The 20,357-nt window shown below is 40.9% G+C and overlaps 1 protein-coding gene and 1 long non-coding RNA gene across 5 annotated transcripts in view; one reads left to right on the top strand and one right to left on the bottom strand.

Annotated features, from left to right (window-relative positions):
* The window catches only part of HIVEP3 (HIVEP zinc finger 3), a 340,969-nt gene that overhangs the window by 31,323 nt on the left and 289,289 nt on the right, over positions 1–20,357 (bottom strand). For all 4 annotated transcript variants that reach the window (XM_072980264.2, XM_072980262.2, XM_078380210.1 and 1 more), the window contains one exon: positions 6,539–6,714. In XM_072980264.2, coding sequence (XP_072836365.2) covers positions 6,539–6,714 — 176 coding nt within the window. The remainder of the gene's footprint in view (positions 1–6,538; positions 6,715–20,357) is intronic.
* LOC144584296 (uncharacterized) lies at positions 6,524–19,410 on the top strand. The gene is made up of 2 exons (XR_013538454.1): positions 6,524–13,221; positions 13,366–19,410. It is a non-coding gene; the product is annotated as an uncharacterized LOC144584296 (long non-coding RNA).

Raw genomic sequence — 20,357 nt, 5'->3', positions numbered from 1 at the left:
AGTTAATTATGCTGAGCCGAGGCCAGTAGGCTCATAAAATGAAAGGAAAATAATCTGGAAATCTCATTATTGGACACCGCCTTTCTACCCCTTTGGGGCCTCAAACAACTAAGAAAGTACCAGCGTTCAATGTAGAGGAGTGTATTCCTATCATTTCTTACGTGCTGCTAGGATTTCTTGTACAGGCCTGTCAGCATATTGAAAAGAGCAAAAGAGAGTGAGTATCTTGGAAAGAGAAAAAAAGGAAAAGGAAAAAAAGGAACTTTAGCAAAAGAAAGATACACTTATAAAAATATGCTAACTTCCTTCTTTCACATTTCTAACAAACACTGCTGTGTAAGAACTGTGGACTTCTTTAAACACAAAATCTCATTCCAAAACAGTACATTGGGAAGGGAAAAAAAGGCACCCCAGCCAAGTGTAAATACTGTACTTCAACATTATTTATTTCAATGCTGGAGAACTAAGCATGTGTTTTACACTCTAGTTGGAATCCATGAGGCTTAGAAATGTTTAACTAAGGCTGGAATATATCCAGATAAAACTATGGCTTAGAACATAGGTTCCTAATCCGTGGTCCGCAGACCCCAGGGGGTTGCAGTGTCCTCACAGGGCGTCTGCAAAGGCTTGAAGAAACTGATCTTTTGCAGTTAAGTAAGTAATTAAGTAATTAAGTAATTAAGTAAGTAATTAAGTAATTAAGTAAGGAAGGAAGGAAGGAAGGAAGGAAGGAAGGAAGGAAGGAAGGAAGGAAGGAAGGAAGGAAAGGAAAGGAAAGGAAAGGAAAGGTAGAACAAAATGTTAATTTCTCTTGCTTGTTTGTGTAAAATTTAGAAAGTTGTCTCTTGTTTCATTTTCATGACATTTTGTATTGGAGTATCATATTAATGATTTTATGTGCTTGTAATTTCAGTTTCTCCAGAAAGAATTAAAGATGATGATGATGATGATGATTAGCGATGGACAGGAATTAAAAAATGAATCTCCAAAATTCTGCAGGAAATTGCAAATTCATTGATTCATATTTGTACGAATCAATGCCCCCAATGAATACGAATCAATTATTTTTTAACAATTTTTGATTTGGCGATTATTTGGGGTATAAAATGGGCCAAAGTACAAATGGGAGACTGAGCCTCAAGATGTATAAAATTGGCATTTATTGTTTGTTTCTGAAGAACATCACATCACATTGAGCCTGAGCTTTTTAGATAATAAAATCTGCACTGCCAATTTTTATACACCTTGAGAGTCACTCTCCCATTTGTCACCAGTGGATGTACCAGTTCTCTCTACTTTGTATTAAATGGGCCCCCAGGCACCTAGAGACACCAAAGTTGCAGGGAAGCTTCCCATGACTCTCCTCTACAATCTCTCCCAGTTTGGTGAAGATTGGGTTTCTCCAAGCCAGCTGGTAAAGGGCACTTTCCTGGAGGAAGCTCACTTTGTGGGTGTATAATCTGGATGTCTGAAATCCAATCTTCAACAAACGTGACGGGATTGTAGACGAGAGTCAGGGGAAGCTTCCCTGCAACTTTGGTGTCTGTAGGTGCCTGGTGGGGGGGAGCTTTCCTGGGGGGGGGCTACTTGTGGGTGAACAATCAAACATCTAAACCCCAGACTTCACCAAACTTACAGAGCTTGTAAATAAGAGTCAGTGGAAGCTGTCCTGCAAATTTGATGTCTCTTAAGTGCTTGGGGAGGCATTTTATATGGTTTTAACTTTTAAAAAAAAGATAAAGCAACAAATTTGTAATTTGTGATTAATTGATCTTGTTGATCACAAATTAAAACAAATCACATTTTTATTCTTGCGCATCTCTAATTATTATCATTATTATTTTAATTCATTCCTATAAATTATTATATTAGGAGTGTGTGCATTAACAGATTAATTTATTTCTCCCCTCTCTCAAAATCTGAAGACCCTTCATGAGAAACTTTAAATAAACATTTGATGCACTTTAGGGTTTAAAATCTTGATTTAAGTCTTGGTGATCCTTGGCAACAAAGGATATTTAAAAGGGGTCCATGGTAAAGAAAAGGTTAAGAACCGCTCTGAAATACAGAGATAGTAAAGTTAATCTTCACTATGTTTTAATAGTTTCCATTGCACCAACTCACCTTTACCCAGCTACGTATTGCATTTAAATGTATCTGAAAATACCACATTGACTACTTTTGCGTTGTTGTTTTTTTAACAAAAGCTTTCAGAGAAGGCAACTGGGTAGAAGAAAGAAACACTGCTGTTTAAAACGTGAAGGGGTCCCTGTATATATCAACTCAGATTTATATTTACATTGCCAATAACAATCTACAATCTGAAACGGAAAGGAACTCCAAACCTGTTAATATGGCTTTCAACCCAGGGATCCTGGTAATTATTGATAATTCTAACCTACTTTTTTTTCTCACCATACTCATTAAAACAGAAATCCACTTTAAATCTGTAGCACAGACATGCTCAAAGGCTGTAGAGATCCTGCCCCATTTTTTTGTCATTGGGTCATATCATGGTATAAAGGAAGAACGTGGTTGTTAGCAATGCAAATGGGGGAGTTCCACTTAGCACTGCTACTCCCAGTTTCTTGCGGTCTCACCGCCTGCAGCAAACCTGCAATTTTCAAGCCATTCTAGGGATACTAAAGGAACTACCCATTGGCATGTGGTTAACAGCCCGGGATACTTTGAGCACCGCCTTTTCCCACAAATACCAAATCCCATCTACACAACAAGTCCCTGTTCTGAATTCCTAGACCATGTGGGATCTGGTGGTAAGTGATGAGTCAGAACAGGGTGGAGGTGCAGTGACGCAAAGACTATGGAAACACCTCAACGGGCAGATTGTTCAGCTTTCCTGTGCCTCCTTTAAAGACCCCGGAGAAACCCTGAGATTCTTTTATTTAGTTTTCTTAGCCAGATTAGAATAATCCCAAACCACAAGGGTCTAACTAACTAATAAGATTCTGGCTACTGTAAACTAAGAACTGGAAACTGTTTTGCTACTCAGATTATTTAACAGGCGTATGTTCAACCTAACACACCTCCCTGAGAAGCATACACCAAAAGGATCTCAAAGAGAAAGTGCCTGTAAAGCTATTGATGACTTGTTCTCTTGTTATTTTTTTAAGGAGCTATTTATATCATAGGAAGAGCTTGCAAAGGTCAAAAGCCTGGACTGACATCAGCATAGAAACAGACTCCGATCCAGCATTCTCTGTACTTTGATGGCTGCTTATGGATAAGACTTTCTTCATTCATTTCAACAGAGGGATTGTATCTTCTGTATACACAAATTAGGACCCTCTGCAAGAGATGCTATCAAAGCTTTCAGTTTTCTTCTTTTGGAGATGACCTTCATGGGTTTTCATGCTAGTATGGAAGAAGTTGTGAAAATTTTATTTGCTGCTAAATTTCCTTTTTCTGGCTTTTTCCAAGACAAAGAATTGTTAGCTTCACTCTTCAACTTTCAGACAGGTTTCTCCACTGTCATACTAAAACTCTGAAAATCGACTCCAACCTTTTTCCTTAATACTTAAAAATAAGACCACCAATTTGGGGATTGCAAAGTGTTTTCTAGGGGGTCATGGGTTGCCTTATATGTATTGTAGGGCTATATGTGTTGTAGCCCTTGTCAAATAATTTCTTCCTTGACTTTTTGCAGTGAGATATTAAAGTTGACATATTTGTGTATGTATGAGAAACAGACCCTTTGAGGGAGGATGAAGCCTCTACTTTGTGAAACTGAATGACTTTACCCCATTAAAATGTTTTTTATGCAAACATGAGTGGGAGGGTTGCAGGCTACTTGGCTGTTAGGGGGTTATGACTCAAAAAAAGGTTGGGAAACACTGTTTTAATAGAACTTCTGGATAGCTCAGTAGTTTAGGTTTCTGGCTGCCGAACCAGAGGCTGGGAATTAGATTCCCAACTGTGCCTTGGGCTGGATTCAATGAACCATAGGAGCTCTGCTGTTCTAAGATGAGTAGTAGTAGTAGTAGTAGTAGTAGTAGTAGTAGTAGTAGTAGTAGTAGTAGTAGTAGTAGTAGTAGTAGTAGTAGTATCATCATCATCATCATCATCATCATCATCATCAGTTGGAGTAGTGGTATTTCAAAGGAAAGTGGCAAGGGTAGACTGTCTCTTCCCCTTCATACTCTAGTAACAAAGAGGTCTGCAGAACCACCAAAGCATGGAAGGGGATAATGGAAGGGAAAAACATCCATCTTCCCATCTCTCTGTCTACATCTGAGAAGTATTTATGAAGAAAGATAAATGGAAGTTAAAGAGACTATTTGGAAACCCAGGTAAAGCTGATAGGAAGGGACTGACAGCTACAACACATTTAATTCGAAGTGAGCTATTTCCAAATTTATTCTGAATAATTTTGCTTTTCCTTGTGCCAAATCCATCCTCCTCCACTGAGCTGAATAGCACAGACTTCATGTAGAAATCACAGTATGGGCACCTCTCTGTAAATTAACTTTCAGTCAGGACACATGCGTGTCTGGCATCTTTTCTAGAGCTTGGAAAGTCACTTTTTTTACTTTGACATAGGTGGTGGTGGCCATGCCGGCTGAGGGATTCTGGGAGCTGTAATGCCAAAAAGGAGATTTTTTCCAAAGCCCCCTTGTTGTTTGTTTGCTTGCTTGCTTTTAAATACTATATGAAGAGGCAGCTCAAGCGATCCAAGTACTTTTGGTTTACCAAACGGTTTTGCTGCTTTTGCTGAATCTTCTTTTATTCTGTTGCTACTGTCCTTAGGTCGGCACTGTCTATTCTGATCACCAATCTATCTTAAAAAGTTCTGGTTAAAGTCTCTGCTAGCTCACCTTCCTGAAACCCTTATAACTAAATACACTACACTGTTGGGCCAAAAGGACATGCTCTATCCTGCACCTCCTTGGAGCCAGAAAGAGGAAAAATTCAGAGGATGAAATCCACAGATAATCTGCTGACTCAGTTTTCCATAAAAATGCCCATTTCCCCCTTCCCCCTATAAATTGGGTTCCTCCATAATTACTACTACTTGGGCTTCCTGATATCCTGGGAATATTAAGTATCTAGCTGCTGGTCCAGCACAGAATCTTAGCTCTGTGCTCTGCCAGAACATGCTGCTAATTCTTGTACGTTTTTCCACATTCACTACTAAATTAACTGCAGTTCTATCTCAAACCACTTCTACTTTCAGAGGAATTTAGCAGCAACACTGAGAAACCACTAGCAAGTAACCTCTCTCAAAACGGCAAGCTGCTTCAAAATGGAATGATTTACAGATAAATTATTATCACACAAACCCTCCTGAAAGGAAGAAAACATGGTGCTCTTTGAACATATTGAGGCTTGGGCTGAAGCCCCTGGGTTACCGAGATGAGTATGAGCATTGCATGCCGGCTGGTTTTATGCTTATAAATAATTGCAAGTCTTCCTTTAAACACCCTAGATTAGTGGTTTGGCTAGATTTCACAACCTCTCAATTTGTGAACTTTTTGGTTATGATCCAGCCATGCTTTCAGACTTTCCTCCACCCAGAGGATTAAGAACCGCCCTTGCCTAATAGTAAATGAAAAGGCAGATAGTAATAAAACTTATGAAGCTGGAAATTTAACAAGGAAAAGAAAGGATCAACATTCCCCAAAACTTGCAATCCCGTGGGCTTTGGATTGGAAGCGTGTTTGGGAAAATGTCTCTTCATGCATCACATTTGCAGACAAGGGATGTAAAAGGTCAAAACAAAATCTGTGTTGGGTTTGAGAGCACTAGCATGTGTGACTTTCGGCAGGCTGTAAGGATCTTTTTTGGAACCCCGCAGTTAAGAGGCCTCTGAACTATAGCTTGGTACTGTTTTGTTGATTGTGTCAAGTGTTGAATCAATGGTATATGGGAGTTATGACCAGTGTTCTAGTAGAGCCAGGATTCACAGGGTCAAAGCCCAAAGACTTCAGAATTATGACATCGTTTGCTACCCACCTCAAACTTCCCTGTTTCCTCTGAGGTTGGCTGCAACTCTCAGAGGAGCTGGGAAAGAAATGGATTTTCCCAGGACCAGACTACTTTGCAAGCTATCCCTGTTGTAATGCAAAGTATTTGATGACATTTTTCTTGAATGAGCAATTAAGATCCATTAAGCTCCTTATTTGTTTATAAGGACTGATCCAGCTGCCTGCATGTCTGAATTCTCCTTATGGGAACTGTCTATAGACACTGTCATAATGTACTTCCAAATTTACCACTCATCATTGGCCTTGTCTAAGCATTTCGCCACAATGAACGTTCAGAAGCACTTTTCCGTGAATGCGCAAGGACCGTGCATACAACTGCAGGCAAACTCTAATAGGCATTTGTCACGTGACTAGGTGAGTGCAAGCATATTGCAAGCTTTGCTTTAGCATGCCTTGCCCAATCCAAGCCTACCCAAGAGTTCTCCAAAGATTTTGGCATTCTTTCCTGCTGTGCTAATGCCCCCCCCCAATAACTTTGTTCTACCAAGCATTTTAAATGCACTAGGAGTACAAGCGTGGAGCTGACGGGTGCTTACCTTTGGTTTTAAAAGCAAAGTTACAGTACTTGCAGACATAAGGCCTGACGTCTGTGTGCGTGCGAATGTGTTTCTTCAGCATGCTGGGTTTCTTGCAGCGAATTCCACACTCCTCACATACATACTTCCCTCGTCCACGGCCTCGCACATACACATACTCTTCGTTTGATTTGTACCTATGAGCAACAGGGTGTCATGGTAACAGAAACAAAAAATGCCCACCTTAAAGTAGCAACAGGTCTCCTTTAAAGACAAGAATATATCAATAACTCAACACACAATCCTATTGCATTATTCATGACAAAACAGCTTTGCTGGGCATTTATTGAATGATGGCCAAGCAATAATGGAGCTGCATGTGTGCAGAGGGGAGGGAGAGCACTACGCAATGAGTGCAGGGAGCTTTCCTTTATAACGACAACTCTTCCATTCACTTCAGTGAAAAACACATCCTCAGGCACATTCCTTGCTTTTCATACTTGAGAGAGCTAGATTGCTACAGAGCCTGGAATGTAGTTTTTAAAAGTAATTAATTATCATTATAGTCCCAGCCCCCTCCCCATGTACATAGCCACCATTTTGATTTCAGTAAGGTAAATCTTTATTTTCATTGTTATTCAAAATTACAAAAAGGTTATTTGTTTTTTAGTTACTTTAGTTTAAAAGATGTCTAAATGCTACAAGCTGCTGGCTTTTAATACACAAGAAATAAAAGCAGCGAGGCCACGACACATCTAATAACTAAGTTAACTTTTGATTTGATTTGATACTATAAGTAACAATATAACAAAAGGAGTGGTGTTGTCCCCTGTTATATTACAAGCATTATATAAATTACTTATGCTCTGAGTACTGCAGCAAAGAATTAATTGCAAAGCACCACTTGAAAGTTACTTTTTCAGACTAAGTCCCAAAAGGCCCTATTCAGCATGTGTTCTGATCATGCTAGTTGGAGATTTTTGGAATCTACAGTGAAAAACAGGGAAAAAAAATCTTTCTTACATCTCTCAAATTACTGCTTATAATTAGTTCCTTCCAAGCTCTGGTATACACTAATAATTATATCATTAGACGAGAAACTAGAAGGTTCAAATTCTCCACCAATCAACAAATTTGAGTAGTGAAGGATGTACAGTAGGACCCCTTATCCACAGGGTCAGTTTGCACTGATTCACTTATCCACGGACTAAAAATGTTAAAAATATTTAAAATATTAAAAGAAAAAAATCTAGAAAAAATATTTTCACTTGTATTACCAGAACTTGCCACTAGAGGGATACCATGCTATAAATGCAGGTTAGTGAAGAACATATGATCTCTGATGGCCTCTAATAGCCAGTTCTGATAATGCATGTGGGAAAAAAAAAATCAGTTTTTTTCCTTTTACTATGCTATATTTATAGCATTCATTATTATCTATGGTTTTCAGTATTCACAGGAGGGCCTGGAACCAATCCCCAGTGAGAATGGTGTCCTACTGTACAGAGAGAGCATACAGGCCACCCTGACATCTATACTGGAAGAGAAGTGTAAATATATATTAAAAAACAAATACATGGGTTCACTTCCCTGGCAGAATGAATAGGAAACTCCATACAAGCAATTTATTTATTTATTTATTTCATTTATACCCCACCTATCTAGTCAGTTTTGACCACTCTAGGCGGCTTACAACACACACTAAAAACTTAAACATATAACATATCATGAAACAACATGCCTACTATATTGGACATAAATCTCGAGCACTAATTATGGTGTTAACCTCCTTGCCAAACAGGCAAATAGATGTGGTTTCCAATAGTTTTACCCCAAACAATATGAATGATATGGATGCTTTCTAACATAGAAAATTTGTTTTCCAGAATAATGCCTGGCTTCCTAAAATTTCTCCTACATTCAAAGCACTGAGAAAAATGGTTCTTGGCCTCATCGAACTTCAAAAGATCACCATCTGAAATCTCCAACAGAAAAATATGAAAATGGATATACCTTAGAACTTTTCACTTTAAAAAAAAAACACCGGGGGGGGGAGAAAACCAAAAGTTTTTGGAAGTCCAAAAATAAGAGAGAAAGATTTGAAATTGCTACATAATATTTTATTTTTAATTGTATGCCATCACATTGATTCTGATCCAGTGAAAAACCTTTCCAGGATTTTCTAGGTAGAGAACATACAGAAGTGGGTCACCATTCCCTTCTTCTGAGGCTCCCAGGGACGATGCAGCTGGCCCAAGGCCACAAAGGCTGGCTCTTCTCCCTGGAGGCACAGATGGGGGGGGGGGAATACAAACACCCAACCTCTAGCTCTGCAGACAGATACCTAAACCACTGAGCTATCCAGCCAGCTACATAGGATCAGGCTGACCAAAAAAAAAAGTCCACAAGCAGTGGCAACAAAAGGTCTTGTAGCACTTTAAAGACTAACAATTTTTATTTGGCAATGCATCTTCACAAACTGCAGCACACTTCATCAGATGCATTAGAAAGTCTGTATTTTCTACAGCAGACCAACCACTAACATGGTTATTTTTAAAAGTGATACATGTGGGAAAGAAAGAAAGAAAGAAAGAAAGAAAGAAAGAAAGAAAGAAAGAAAGAAAGAAAGAAAGAAAGAAAGAAAGAAAGAAAGAAAGAAAGAAAGAAAGAAAGAAAGAAAGAAAGGTCAAATGTATGTCAAGCATGGCAAAAATGAGCACAAGGACCCTGAGAGAAAAAGAAAGCCAACTATTACATCAACAGATTTCAATTGGAGGTGTGATTTGAATTTTATTCTTTTTACTACATCTCCTAGAATTTCATAGGCAGCTATGTTGCTGTCCGAAAACATAAATTTGCACAATATAATTTCCATAAAACTCAAGTAATCAGTGCTATATAATTCAGTGCAATATAATTTCCATAAAGCTCAAGTGATCAGTGCAACTCATATCGCTGATAAAAGAATCCTCTGTTGTCAAATATCTTGTCTTTTAAATATTCTGCAAGCCACCTTGGTTGAATGAATCATTTGCCTCCAAAGCTTTCTCCCAGGAAAACATTCACCTACATCTCATGGACCTCCTTCTTTTCGATCCTTGGCTTTACATGAGAACAAGATCTAATGTCATCTAAAACAGGACACACCACCAACCCAACCACCACTTTCTTTTGTTGGCTGCCCTCTTTTAAAGAGAAAGAGGAAAGAAAAGGCAAAGCTAAAATTTGAAGAGGCATGAAAGGACACAATATATGGTAGAGTTTGTGTTGCGACTTGCTGTCGAGTCTGACTTAATTTGCACTGGTGCCTTGACTTGGACTCAGCTTGGAGGTCTCATGGGGGGGCTTGTGACTCAACGTGTAACTCAGACCCATTTGTCTGAGTCATGTTGTCAAGTCCCTACCAACCTAGTTGCTGCCACTACCACCTGCCGCCTACTGCCACTGGCTGTTCCTGCCGCTGCTGCCATTGACCTACCTGCCGCCACTGCCCCTGCCCACCATCCACTTACCTGCTGCCGCTGCCACCACCATCGACATCTTCAGAGGCAGCAGGCCCAGCTTCACTTCTCAGAGTCAGCTCCTACCCCTGCACATGAGCCAGCCTAGCATATGTGTGGATGGAGGCAGCAGGCAGCTCCTGGAAGGGAAGCCAGGCCTGCTGCCTCTGAAGACAGCAGTGGTGGATGGTCACAGCAGCAGCAGCAGGTAAGCGGATGGTAGTGGCATCCATGGGCAGCTGGCAGGAGCAGAGCAGGGAGTGGCATAAGACTCAAGTTCAGACTTGGCACTCAGGCCCAAAGACGTGGACTTGAGACTCGGGTTCCAGGACTTGCCAACATCCCTGGTGGAGTGGGGAAGGAAACAGAAAGCAGCTAGCTTGCTCACAGAGGTTAATAAACAACAACAAAACACACTAACCCACATCCACATTAACACACACACACAAAGCACACACATCTGTTTTAAAAATAAAAGGATTCTCAAATATGTACATGGATCTTTCCAAAATTCTGCTAAATACCTATGAATTTTGGAGTTCTGAATTGCTTTCCCTTCCCAAAGGTGTATTCCTCTAAAAATTAAAGTGATCTGTGTGTAAATTTTACAGAATATCTTGCATATTTTATACAGAGATCTTTAGGGTTTTAAACCAAAATTACTATATTTTCATATTTCCCCCCATGTTGCTTGTTTGAAAAAAAAATGCTGGTTTTTCAGCCTCCATACAGGAGTGAAAAATCTCATAGCAGTTGCCCATTTTCGATGTGTTGATACACTGTTTTTCATTAGTGACAAGAAAATGTAAGTGTTCATTGCATTCTTTGTCTCCACCTGCAGAACTATATATACTATATACCCAGTTATGGGTAACTGTGGCCTCAGTGTTGTACCCCATATATCTGAACAAGTGGATTATAGTATCTATCAGTGGTTGACTGACAGAGGTAGGTTTCAAAACAGTAATTTCCTGATTTATTGTTGTCTCAGGGACAATGCTCACTTATCTGGGGGCACATCTGAGTACACACTGTATGTATAAATGTAAGTACACCACATATACACAAACATGCAGTATGTGCATCCAGTGAAGGGAACTATAGTATACTGAAGCTTAATATCGAAAAACATCTTGCTTCAGATGTCACAGGACTCTTTGGAGTCGATTTCTACACTGGTCTTTTTCCTCCCTCTGCTCTATCTCTCACTGGTCACCTCAACATTCACCCCAATACTCACTTCCAATTGTGTGGGTAGTAATTTCACTATTTACAAATTAGGGGCAGGGATATCAGTTTCACAGCTATATTCACCCAAATATTGCTGATTAAAATACCAGTGGTTTCAGCCTATATTGTTTGTAAGATTCATTGGCCTCACAGTGTATCATCTCCCCAGCCAAGTTTTGGATGTACTGATCAGAAGACGGTTTGATAAAATAAAGGAAAAGAGCCTCGTGGCACAGTGGTTAAACCGCTGGACTGCAGCCAAAACTGTGCTCACGACCTGGGGTTCAATCCCAGGTAGCTGGCTCAAGGTTGACTCAGCCTTCTATCCTTCCGAGGTCGGGAAAATGAGTACCCAGCTGGCTGGGGGGGGGGAGGCAATGTGTAGCCTGCATAATTAACTTGTAAACTGCCTAGAGAGTGCTTGAAGCACTGTGGGGCGTTATATAAGCAGCACACATTTTGCTTTGAAAAATGATGCCAGAAGCCTAGTAGGAAATTGATGAACTATTCAGTTATATGATGCACTTTATAACAGATGCCTATGGTAAGGAGCTACTAAAATCTCATTATCAAGGGACTGAATTTGGGGTCTAGGGGAATTAATTTCAAGCTGTAACTAACACAATTATTTAAGCAGAAAATCAATCACATCCACACAACATTTTTGTGTCTCCGTTTTTTCCAGCAACTTCAGAAGCACAATTGCCCTCCTTTCTGGCAAATTTCTACAAATTGGATATGGACTTAGAGCATTTCAAACAAAGGAGTGTCCTTTGTGTAGACCGACCGACCGACCGACCGACTGGCCGGCCGACCTACCTACCTACGTACCTACATTTACCCTGCCTTCTCTTTAAAAAGAAGCCAAGATGGCTTACATCTGTAGAAAACAATATTTAAAAGCTAAAAACAGTACGTATACAAATACAGTGGTACCTCGATTTACGAACGTAATCCATATTGGAATGGCATTCGTACACTGAAAAGTTCATAAGTCGAGGCAAACTTTTCCATAGAAATGCATTGAAAACCATTTAATCCATATCTGCTGTTTTTCGTTCGTATGTCAAGGCACTGTTCGTAGGCAGAGGCATTAGTTCTCATAGGAACTAATGCAAAACCAGTTAATCCGTACTCTACCATTGGGGGCAATTTTTTAAAAAAAATTTCTTCTTTTGACCTAAGATGAACTTAGGTCAAAAAAAGGGCAGGAAAAGGTGTTTTTCTTTTCTTTTTTTTCTTTTTCTTTTTTTGTTCGTAAGTCGAGGCTTCGTTCGCAGGTCAAAGCAACTGTTTGCGACCGGAGCCGTTCATAACTCAAATCGTTTGCAAGTGGAGACATTCGTAAGTCGAGGTACCACTGTATTACAAAAGGCCACGTTGCCACTCTATAAATCAGCTCCTCCACCCAACCTGTTCAACATCAGACCATCCAGTAGTCCCTTGAAAAATTACATTCCCAACTCCATTTATGCCTCAACTAGAAGAAGGAGCGCTCTTCCACCCACCTCTTCTGGGATGGTAGTAATAAGGGGAACAGTAAGGGGTATCCAAGGAGAGATGGGGAACAATACTGGTATGTGGGGGGGGGAGATAGGGGACTGCTATAGCAACTCTTTTATATGGGAATAAGGAAAGAAGCTTGGGGGATTTGGTGTTTGGCTGCAAAAAAAGGAGTGAAACTCATCTCTGAAAGGACTAGATTAACATTTCAGGATCCTAATACTTCCCCTTTATATAAAGCATGATACAATAATCATGTGCTGTCAAATCACTTCTGACTTAGGGCGACCCTTTCTTAGGGTTTTCCAGGTAAAGAATGCTCAGACGTGGTTTGTCATTCCCTTCTTCCGGGGGCATCCTGGGACTGTGCAGCTGGTCCAGGGCCACACAGGATGGCTCTACTGGCAAGAGGCATAGTGGGAAGTTGAACTCCCAGCCTCTGGCTCCAGAGCCAGATAATTAACTCATTAGGTCAGTGGTGTCGAACTGTGGCCCTCCAGATGTTCTTGGACTTCAACTCCCAGAAGCCTTCACCACCACCTCTGCTGGCCAGGATTTCTGGGAGTTGAAGGCCAAGAACATCTGGAGGGCCGCAGTTCGACACCACTGCATTAGGTTATCCAGCCAGCTATAAAACACAACATCACCCCCCTCTTATATATAGCATCATACCCCAACTCTTGTCTCAACGTTCGTATCCCCAAGCTCTGAAATGTGAGTTTCTACAATGCATCTCAATTCCAGTAGTTGACTTGAGAGTTAATAGTTGTAAATGCTACCCTTTGCTTTTCCTTTAATTAGAATCAGGCAGATCTTCAAGAACATCCCCCTCTCTAAGCTTACCTAACATTCCCCTAAGACTTAGGTTGTTTCCAAGCGATTGTTCTCCAGCGCAATTCAGGGCAGGTCATATTCATGCAGACAGGGAACTCCAGGGCCAGGGAAATTTGCCAAACTGTCTGCTCCCAGATGCTATGCCTTACCCATGTGCCGGGATGCTTGGCAAAACAGAAATTAGAGTTCTCTGCCAATCTTAGAAGCTGCAAAGGAGCGGAGTGCTGAGTGAGCAGGAAGGCAAGGCATTATTCCAAGGTTAGTAATCACAAGAGAAGAAGGAGATTTCTGGGGTCTGGCCAGTTCCCCACAGAGCTGGGCTGTGAAATTGTCACTTGGACATTTTCCCAATGAATTGCAGGGAGAGGGGCAGAGAGAAAAACATTTTCAAGCTTGCAAGAGATGAAGCAATTGGAAGAGGCACTATTTTTCACAAAGAAACAAGGGGGATTTTGAGCCTTGTATTTCATGCCACTGGAATTTGCCTATGAGATTTAAAATATATTGTGAAATAGGTGGGTAAACGCAGCTCAGATTATTTTGGAGAAATATTTAAAACTTTTTTTTCTTGTCTAGACCTGGAAAACCATTATTATTAGAGCTACTATTGCTAGTCTAACTGCTACAGCATCTGTTTCTCACATTTTCTTCAATGGGTTTAAAGTGCCAGCCTCTCCCTGCCCATCCCCACCACTCCACCGAGCCTTGCATGTATCTTTCTTTGTTCACCATAGCCCTCCGAGGAGTGTTTGGTTGTGACCGGACAAAGATCATTCAGGCTTTATGGTGAGGTGGAGAATTTCACAAATGCAATGTGCTACCCATGTTCCATTTTGTCTCATTACATATGGCTGTGTTGTTTATCCTAACAGAAACATTTTGAAAGCAAATGTCATGAGATAACACATTTTAATCTTATGTTTAGGAACACTTTTCTGCACATCTCTCCTAATCTATGTTTTCAATGTTTTGGCTTTGTTTTTGTTTTTTAACTGGGGATCCCCATCACAAAATTTGAAGAAGTACAGGTTCCAAAGGATAACTGAAATTCAGTCTGCATATTTATTTGAGCGTATGATTCAGTACATCCACATTTTAATGAAATGAGTAGTCTTAATCGACTAGATAGGCGGGATATAAATAGAATAAATGAATGAATGAATGAATGAATGAATGAATGAAAACCAAACCAAAATCTTCCCAATCTCCAATCATGGTGGCAGTGAAAAAAATAACCACTGCCACCACAACAGTTGCCAGAATCCTATTGACAATTTTTGCATAAGGCACATTACATAAGTCTTGTGGCAGTGTCCAGGAATGCAAACATAACCTTGTCAATGAGTAGCAATTTGCCAGCAAGATTCCCTGGTTTCCCTTACGCAAGCTTGTGGGGGCCCTAGCAGGTGTCTACCCTCATCCTGTAATCCTTGACAAGATTGATAAAGGCCCCAATGCTGGGCACCAGAAGGATGCAGGGGAAATCAAGGCTCCAGGTGGGGAGAATAAGCCAGAGATCCAGCAGACAGGAGGCAAACATGTGGGGGAAGGAGGAGGAGGAGGAGGAGGAGGAGGGAGATCCGTCTTCCTGTACAGGATCTGAGAAAGAGGCAGAGGAATAACTGGACCCAGTGTTTTGTGTCTGGGAGAAGATGTGTTAACCATCCAGGACAGAGGTCTGGCTCCAAGCTGAGATGGCCAAAGGAGGAAGGTGCAGTGGTGGTGCACTAATCTCCAGTCCACCATAAAGGTCCATCCCCCCCCCACTCACCCCATGGAAACTGCACTGAACAGCAGGGCATCTGTATCCTACCCCAACCCAATGGAGGTGCTGTAGAAGGAAAGGCCAGAAGGGGAGCCTAAAGCCTCAACAGGAAGGACTTGGGGTATCCCGCTGTCCAGGACCAGCCATCAATAAAAGCTCTTCCAGAAGGGAGTTAGCTAGTGCAGGGTTGTTTGGGCCCCAATTCTGAACTGTGGATACCCAAACCCAGAGAACAGCACACATATGTTGCCCAACATTAATTATGGCTACATAGTAGTGTAGCTATATGTTATACACCGAGGAGCAAAAAAAAAAAAAAAAAAAAAAAAAAAAAGCACTCCATAAGCAAATCGAAAGATAGGCCAAACAAAAAATTATAACTATGAAACTGGATCTCAGAGCAGCAACAAATTTGGCACAGATGCAACGGAAGGTCTTCTCTTGCTCTGCGCCAAATCTGGGGGGTGTTTGGGTAAAGGATTTTTGAGTTGTGATTTTTTAAAAAGTAACACTGTTTTTATCCCATACAGACTCGAATGACTTTCAGCTACAGCCCTTTGAAAAAAAAAGACAAGAAAAAAGAAAAAAAGACAAGAAAAAAATTGTATACCTGGAAAAACTGATGTCTCTTTTTGGCCCCCTTTTTATGTATAGAATGATTGAGCCACTCATGGCTCTAAATTAAACATCTTAATTAGTCGTTATAAAACTTGGAAGCTTCTGAAATTGCTGCTTTTTTTAATAAGTTGGCAAGATTCTAAAGGAGGGAGCTATTTGCATAGCCTAGCATTCTGACCAATCAGAATGTGTCTCGAGTCATAACCTTGCTATGGCCTTCAGTGTGCAAGAAAGCATTTAAGCCCTTCCTGGCCACACATTTCTAACTCTTCCCTCTGAAAATATTTTAAAATAATTTTTTTAAAAATAAATAAATAATAGTATTAAACAGCTCACACATTTAAGCAGTCAGATTGCTGTTTTTCTCCTTTGTGACTGGTGGCCTCAAAGCAAGGGTTACCTGTTTTACTCATGAGTATGTTTACCCACTTCACTCATAAGTTTATCGATCCACATATGATTTTTAGATGCTATAATCTCTAAACCACTGTAAGATCATACGTAGATCTCATTTGCACCTATAAACTACACCACAGAAATCACTGGTCCTTCAATGCATGGCTTTGCACTAGTGCAAAAACATGGATTTGGCATGTGGATCCTCATGGATTCACTTGATTTTTAGGTATGTTCCTCCGCAAAGCACTGTTCAATCATACACCCATTTGTCCCCACAGATTACAACAAAATAATCATGGGTCCCTGAGCAAATGGCTTTGCAGTGGCACAAAAACACAATTCCAAGGCACAGATGATGATGATGATGATGATGATGATAAAATTGACGACAACAAAAACAACAACCTCAAATACTATTATGAGGTAAACCCATGGTTTTCAAAAAAGAATTATGGAAATTTGGAAAAGACCCAAATAGTGACACCACTGGACAAGGACTAATGGACCAGAGAAGGTTGATCTTCCAGAGTAAAGTGTTTTCTGAACTGGAATTGCATGAACTAGAAAAGGTGGCTGTGGCAATCACCCTGCTTTGGCTCAGGTAGAATATTATTTGCATGTACTAATGTGAGCTGTTGGGAGGCAGAGCCAGAGAAACTAGAAGGGAGGGTGAGTCAGAGTCTAGGGAGTTCAGTCAGAGACAGAGTTTTGAGGGGAGATAGTTTGGGTTTGAGGCAGAGAGAGAATTTAAGGAGTGCATAGTCAGAGTGTTATCAGTACAGTATTAGTTAAGATAGAAAAGGTTAAAGGAAACTACTGAAGCTTTGAGAATGTGCTTAAGAACTATTCCTGAAACAACTTGTAATCAATAAACCTTTTCTTATTTCAAAGTTAAGTACTGAATGGACTCAGTCTTTCATGGGAAACATAGTTGGTAAAGAGATCAACTGGTGGCAGGAAGGTAAAGGGTGTGTTGGGATACCTTCGTGAGCTCTGTGTTTGGTGAAACATGCAGGGGCCACGGGGTAAACATCACAGTGGCAAAAGAAAAATCCACACAAAATAGTGACCATAGTATAGAAGACAAATATAAGATAGAGATAGATGTAACAGTGGAAGAAAATGTATCAATAGAGGAACAACTTATAGAACAGCTCAGAAATTATAAATCGGCAGAACAGCAGACATCACTGAGGGAAAAAAATAGTAATCCATACTGGTCGAAAAACAGAAAAACAAAGGCTCCCATTTTGCACCAATAACAAAGTAAACCAGTAAAAGATATACTGACAGATGCAAATGCAGTAATGAGAACACTCCTAACCAACATGGTAAAGGAAATAAAACAGCTCATGTATAGTACAGCTACCATACAGCTACCACAGAACATGCCTACAAGATGCAAAAAACAAAAAAACCATAGGAAATTCCTGGCACAGCAAAATGGAGAATTACTTGAAGACATTAGCAATCTAAAAAAAACAGAGAGATTCAAAACTTAAAAATGAAAAAGTACAAGCCAGACTATGCAAAGTATATGACTTAGAAAGGAAAACAATTGTTGAAATAATGGAAAGGGAGGAGGAGAGCTAATGTCCAGTTTTCAAAAAGAGCTGGCTGACCAACCGCACTCAAGGTGTGGTCCTCAATGGAACCACATCTACATGGAGGGGAGTGTGCAGTGGGGTCCCTCAAGGTTCTGCCTTTGCCCCAGTGCTCTTCAACATCTTCATAAATGACCGGGATGAGGGAATGGAAGGAGCACTCATCAAATTTGCTGATGACACAAAGCTGAGGGGAATTGCTAATACTTTGGAAGATAGACTCAATATTCAGAAGGATCTAGACAGACTTGAACACTGTCCCCTATCCAATAAGATGCAGTTCCGTGGTGGGAAAAGTAAGGTCCTGCGCTTAGGTAGGAGAAACCAGAAGCACAAGTACAGGACAGGTGGTACCTGACTTGACAATACTACCTGTGAGAGGGATTTAGGTGTCCTGATGGACCACCACCTAGGGATGAGTCAGCAATATGCTGCAGTTGCCAAGAGAGCCAACACAGTCCTAGGCTGCATCAACAAGGAAATAGCATCAAGATCATGGGAAGTAATATACCACTCCATATCGTGCTGGTGCGGCCACACTTGGAGTGCTGTGTCCACTTCTGGTCATCACAATATACTGTAAAAAAGATGCTGAGGCCCTGGAAGGGGTGCAGAGAAGAGCAACAAAGATGATAAGGGAACTGGAAGCTAAATCCTATCAGGAATGACTAAAAGAACTAGGTCTGTTTGGCTTAACGAAGAGAAGACTGAGGGGAGACATGAGCAGTCTTCCAAGATCTGAAGTGTTACCACAGGGAAGAGGGCATCAATTTATTCTCCATTGCACCTGAGGGCAGGACAAGAACCAATAGGTAGAAACTTGTCAGAAATAAGGAGGAATTTCCTGATGATGAGACCCATTAAGCAGTGGAACAGCTTGCCTCCTGATGTTGTGGGTGCCCCATCACTGAAGGTTTTCAAGAAAATATTGGACAGCCATCTGTCCAGGATGGTATGAGGTCTGGGATGGTATGAGGTCTCCTGCCTTGGGCAGGGAGTTGGACCACAAGACCTCCAACATTCCTTCCAACCCTACGATGATTCTGTGACTTCAGCAAAATTTTGACAAAGTGCCCTATGCTATCCTGATTAGCAAGCTAACTAGGTGTGGGCTGGATAGATCAAGTGTCAAGTGGACACACAATTGGCTACAAAATCGTACTCACAGAGTCCAACTGGGAAGAGGTAACAAGTGGGGTACCCCAAGGGTCAGTCTTGGGTCAGATGCTCTTCAACATTTTTTATTAATGATTTGGATGAGGGAGTGCTGGGAATGCATGTCAGATTTCTGCATGACACAAAATTGGTTGAATAACTAATACCCTAGCAGACAGAAATGAAATTCAAAATGATCTGGATAGGATGGGGGCACTAGGCTGTAAACAACAAAATGAAATTCAACAGAGAGAACTGCAAAACACTGCACCTCATAAAAAGAAACCAAATGCACAGTGACAAGATGGAGGATACCTGGCTCAGCAATATTACAAGTGAGAGGTATCTTGGAATTGTCATAGAATATGAGCCAACAGTGTGACGTGGCTACAAAAAAAGGCAAATGCTATTTGAGGCTGCATTAACATGCACCTTGAATAGTCAGAAATACTGTGGTGCCTCGACTTACAAATGTCCATACTTACAACCATTTCAACTTACAACCAGCTCCGGCTGCAAAATTTTGCTTCTATTTGCAACTGGAGCTTCCACTTATGAAAAGAAAATGGCAGGGGAAAAAGGCGGGAAATTCAAATTTCTAACTGTAGGTGGCGACAAGGCTGCTTCTTTGTAGCTCTTTCGCCACAGCAGTAAAGAGAGTGTGCGATCGGAGAAGGCTGCCTGGTAAGGTAAGGTGCTGTTTTCTGCTTTTAAAAAACTCTTCTGGGTGTTTTTGCAGTGTGGTTTTGGGTCGGGGGGGGCTATGTTTCTGTGCTGTGATGGGTCTTGGGGGATTTGTTTGTTTTTTGTTTTTTCCCTTATTTCCGATGGGTCTTGGGGGGGTGTTGGTTGCTTTTTGGAATGTTTTTTCCCATTTCCGATGGGTTTTGGGGGTTTTGTTTTGGGTTTTTTCCCCATTTCCGATGGGTCTTGGGGAGTTTATTTGTTTTTTTGGCTTCCCCCCATTTCCAATGGTTTTTTTTGGGGGGGGGTTGGTTGCTTTTGGGGTTTTTTTCCATTTCTGATGGGTCTTGCATGCTTCCCTTGCTTTTTCCTTTGTTCTCTTTGCATTTCTGATCGGCTCTGTTTGTTTTCTGTGCATTTCCAATGGGTCTTGCACACTTGATTGCTTTTCTCTCCCCCCCTTCAGCCGGAAGGGATTAATCGCGTTTTCAATGAGTCTTGCAGTGATTTGATTTTGGGGGTAGTGGTGATTTTTTTTTCTTCTGCCG

The sequence above is a fragment of the Pogona vitticeps genome, chromosome 9, assembly GCF_051106095.1.
Source record: "Pogona vitticeps strain Pit_001003342236 chromosome 9, PviZW2.1, whole genome shotgun sequence".
Lineage (NCBI taxonomy): Eukaryota > Metazoa > Chordata > Lepidosauria > Squamata > Agamidae > Pogona > Pogona vitticeps.
The sequence above is the reverse complement of the archived record's forward strand: the minus strand, read 5'-3'. Positions and strand labels throughout refer to the sequence as shown.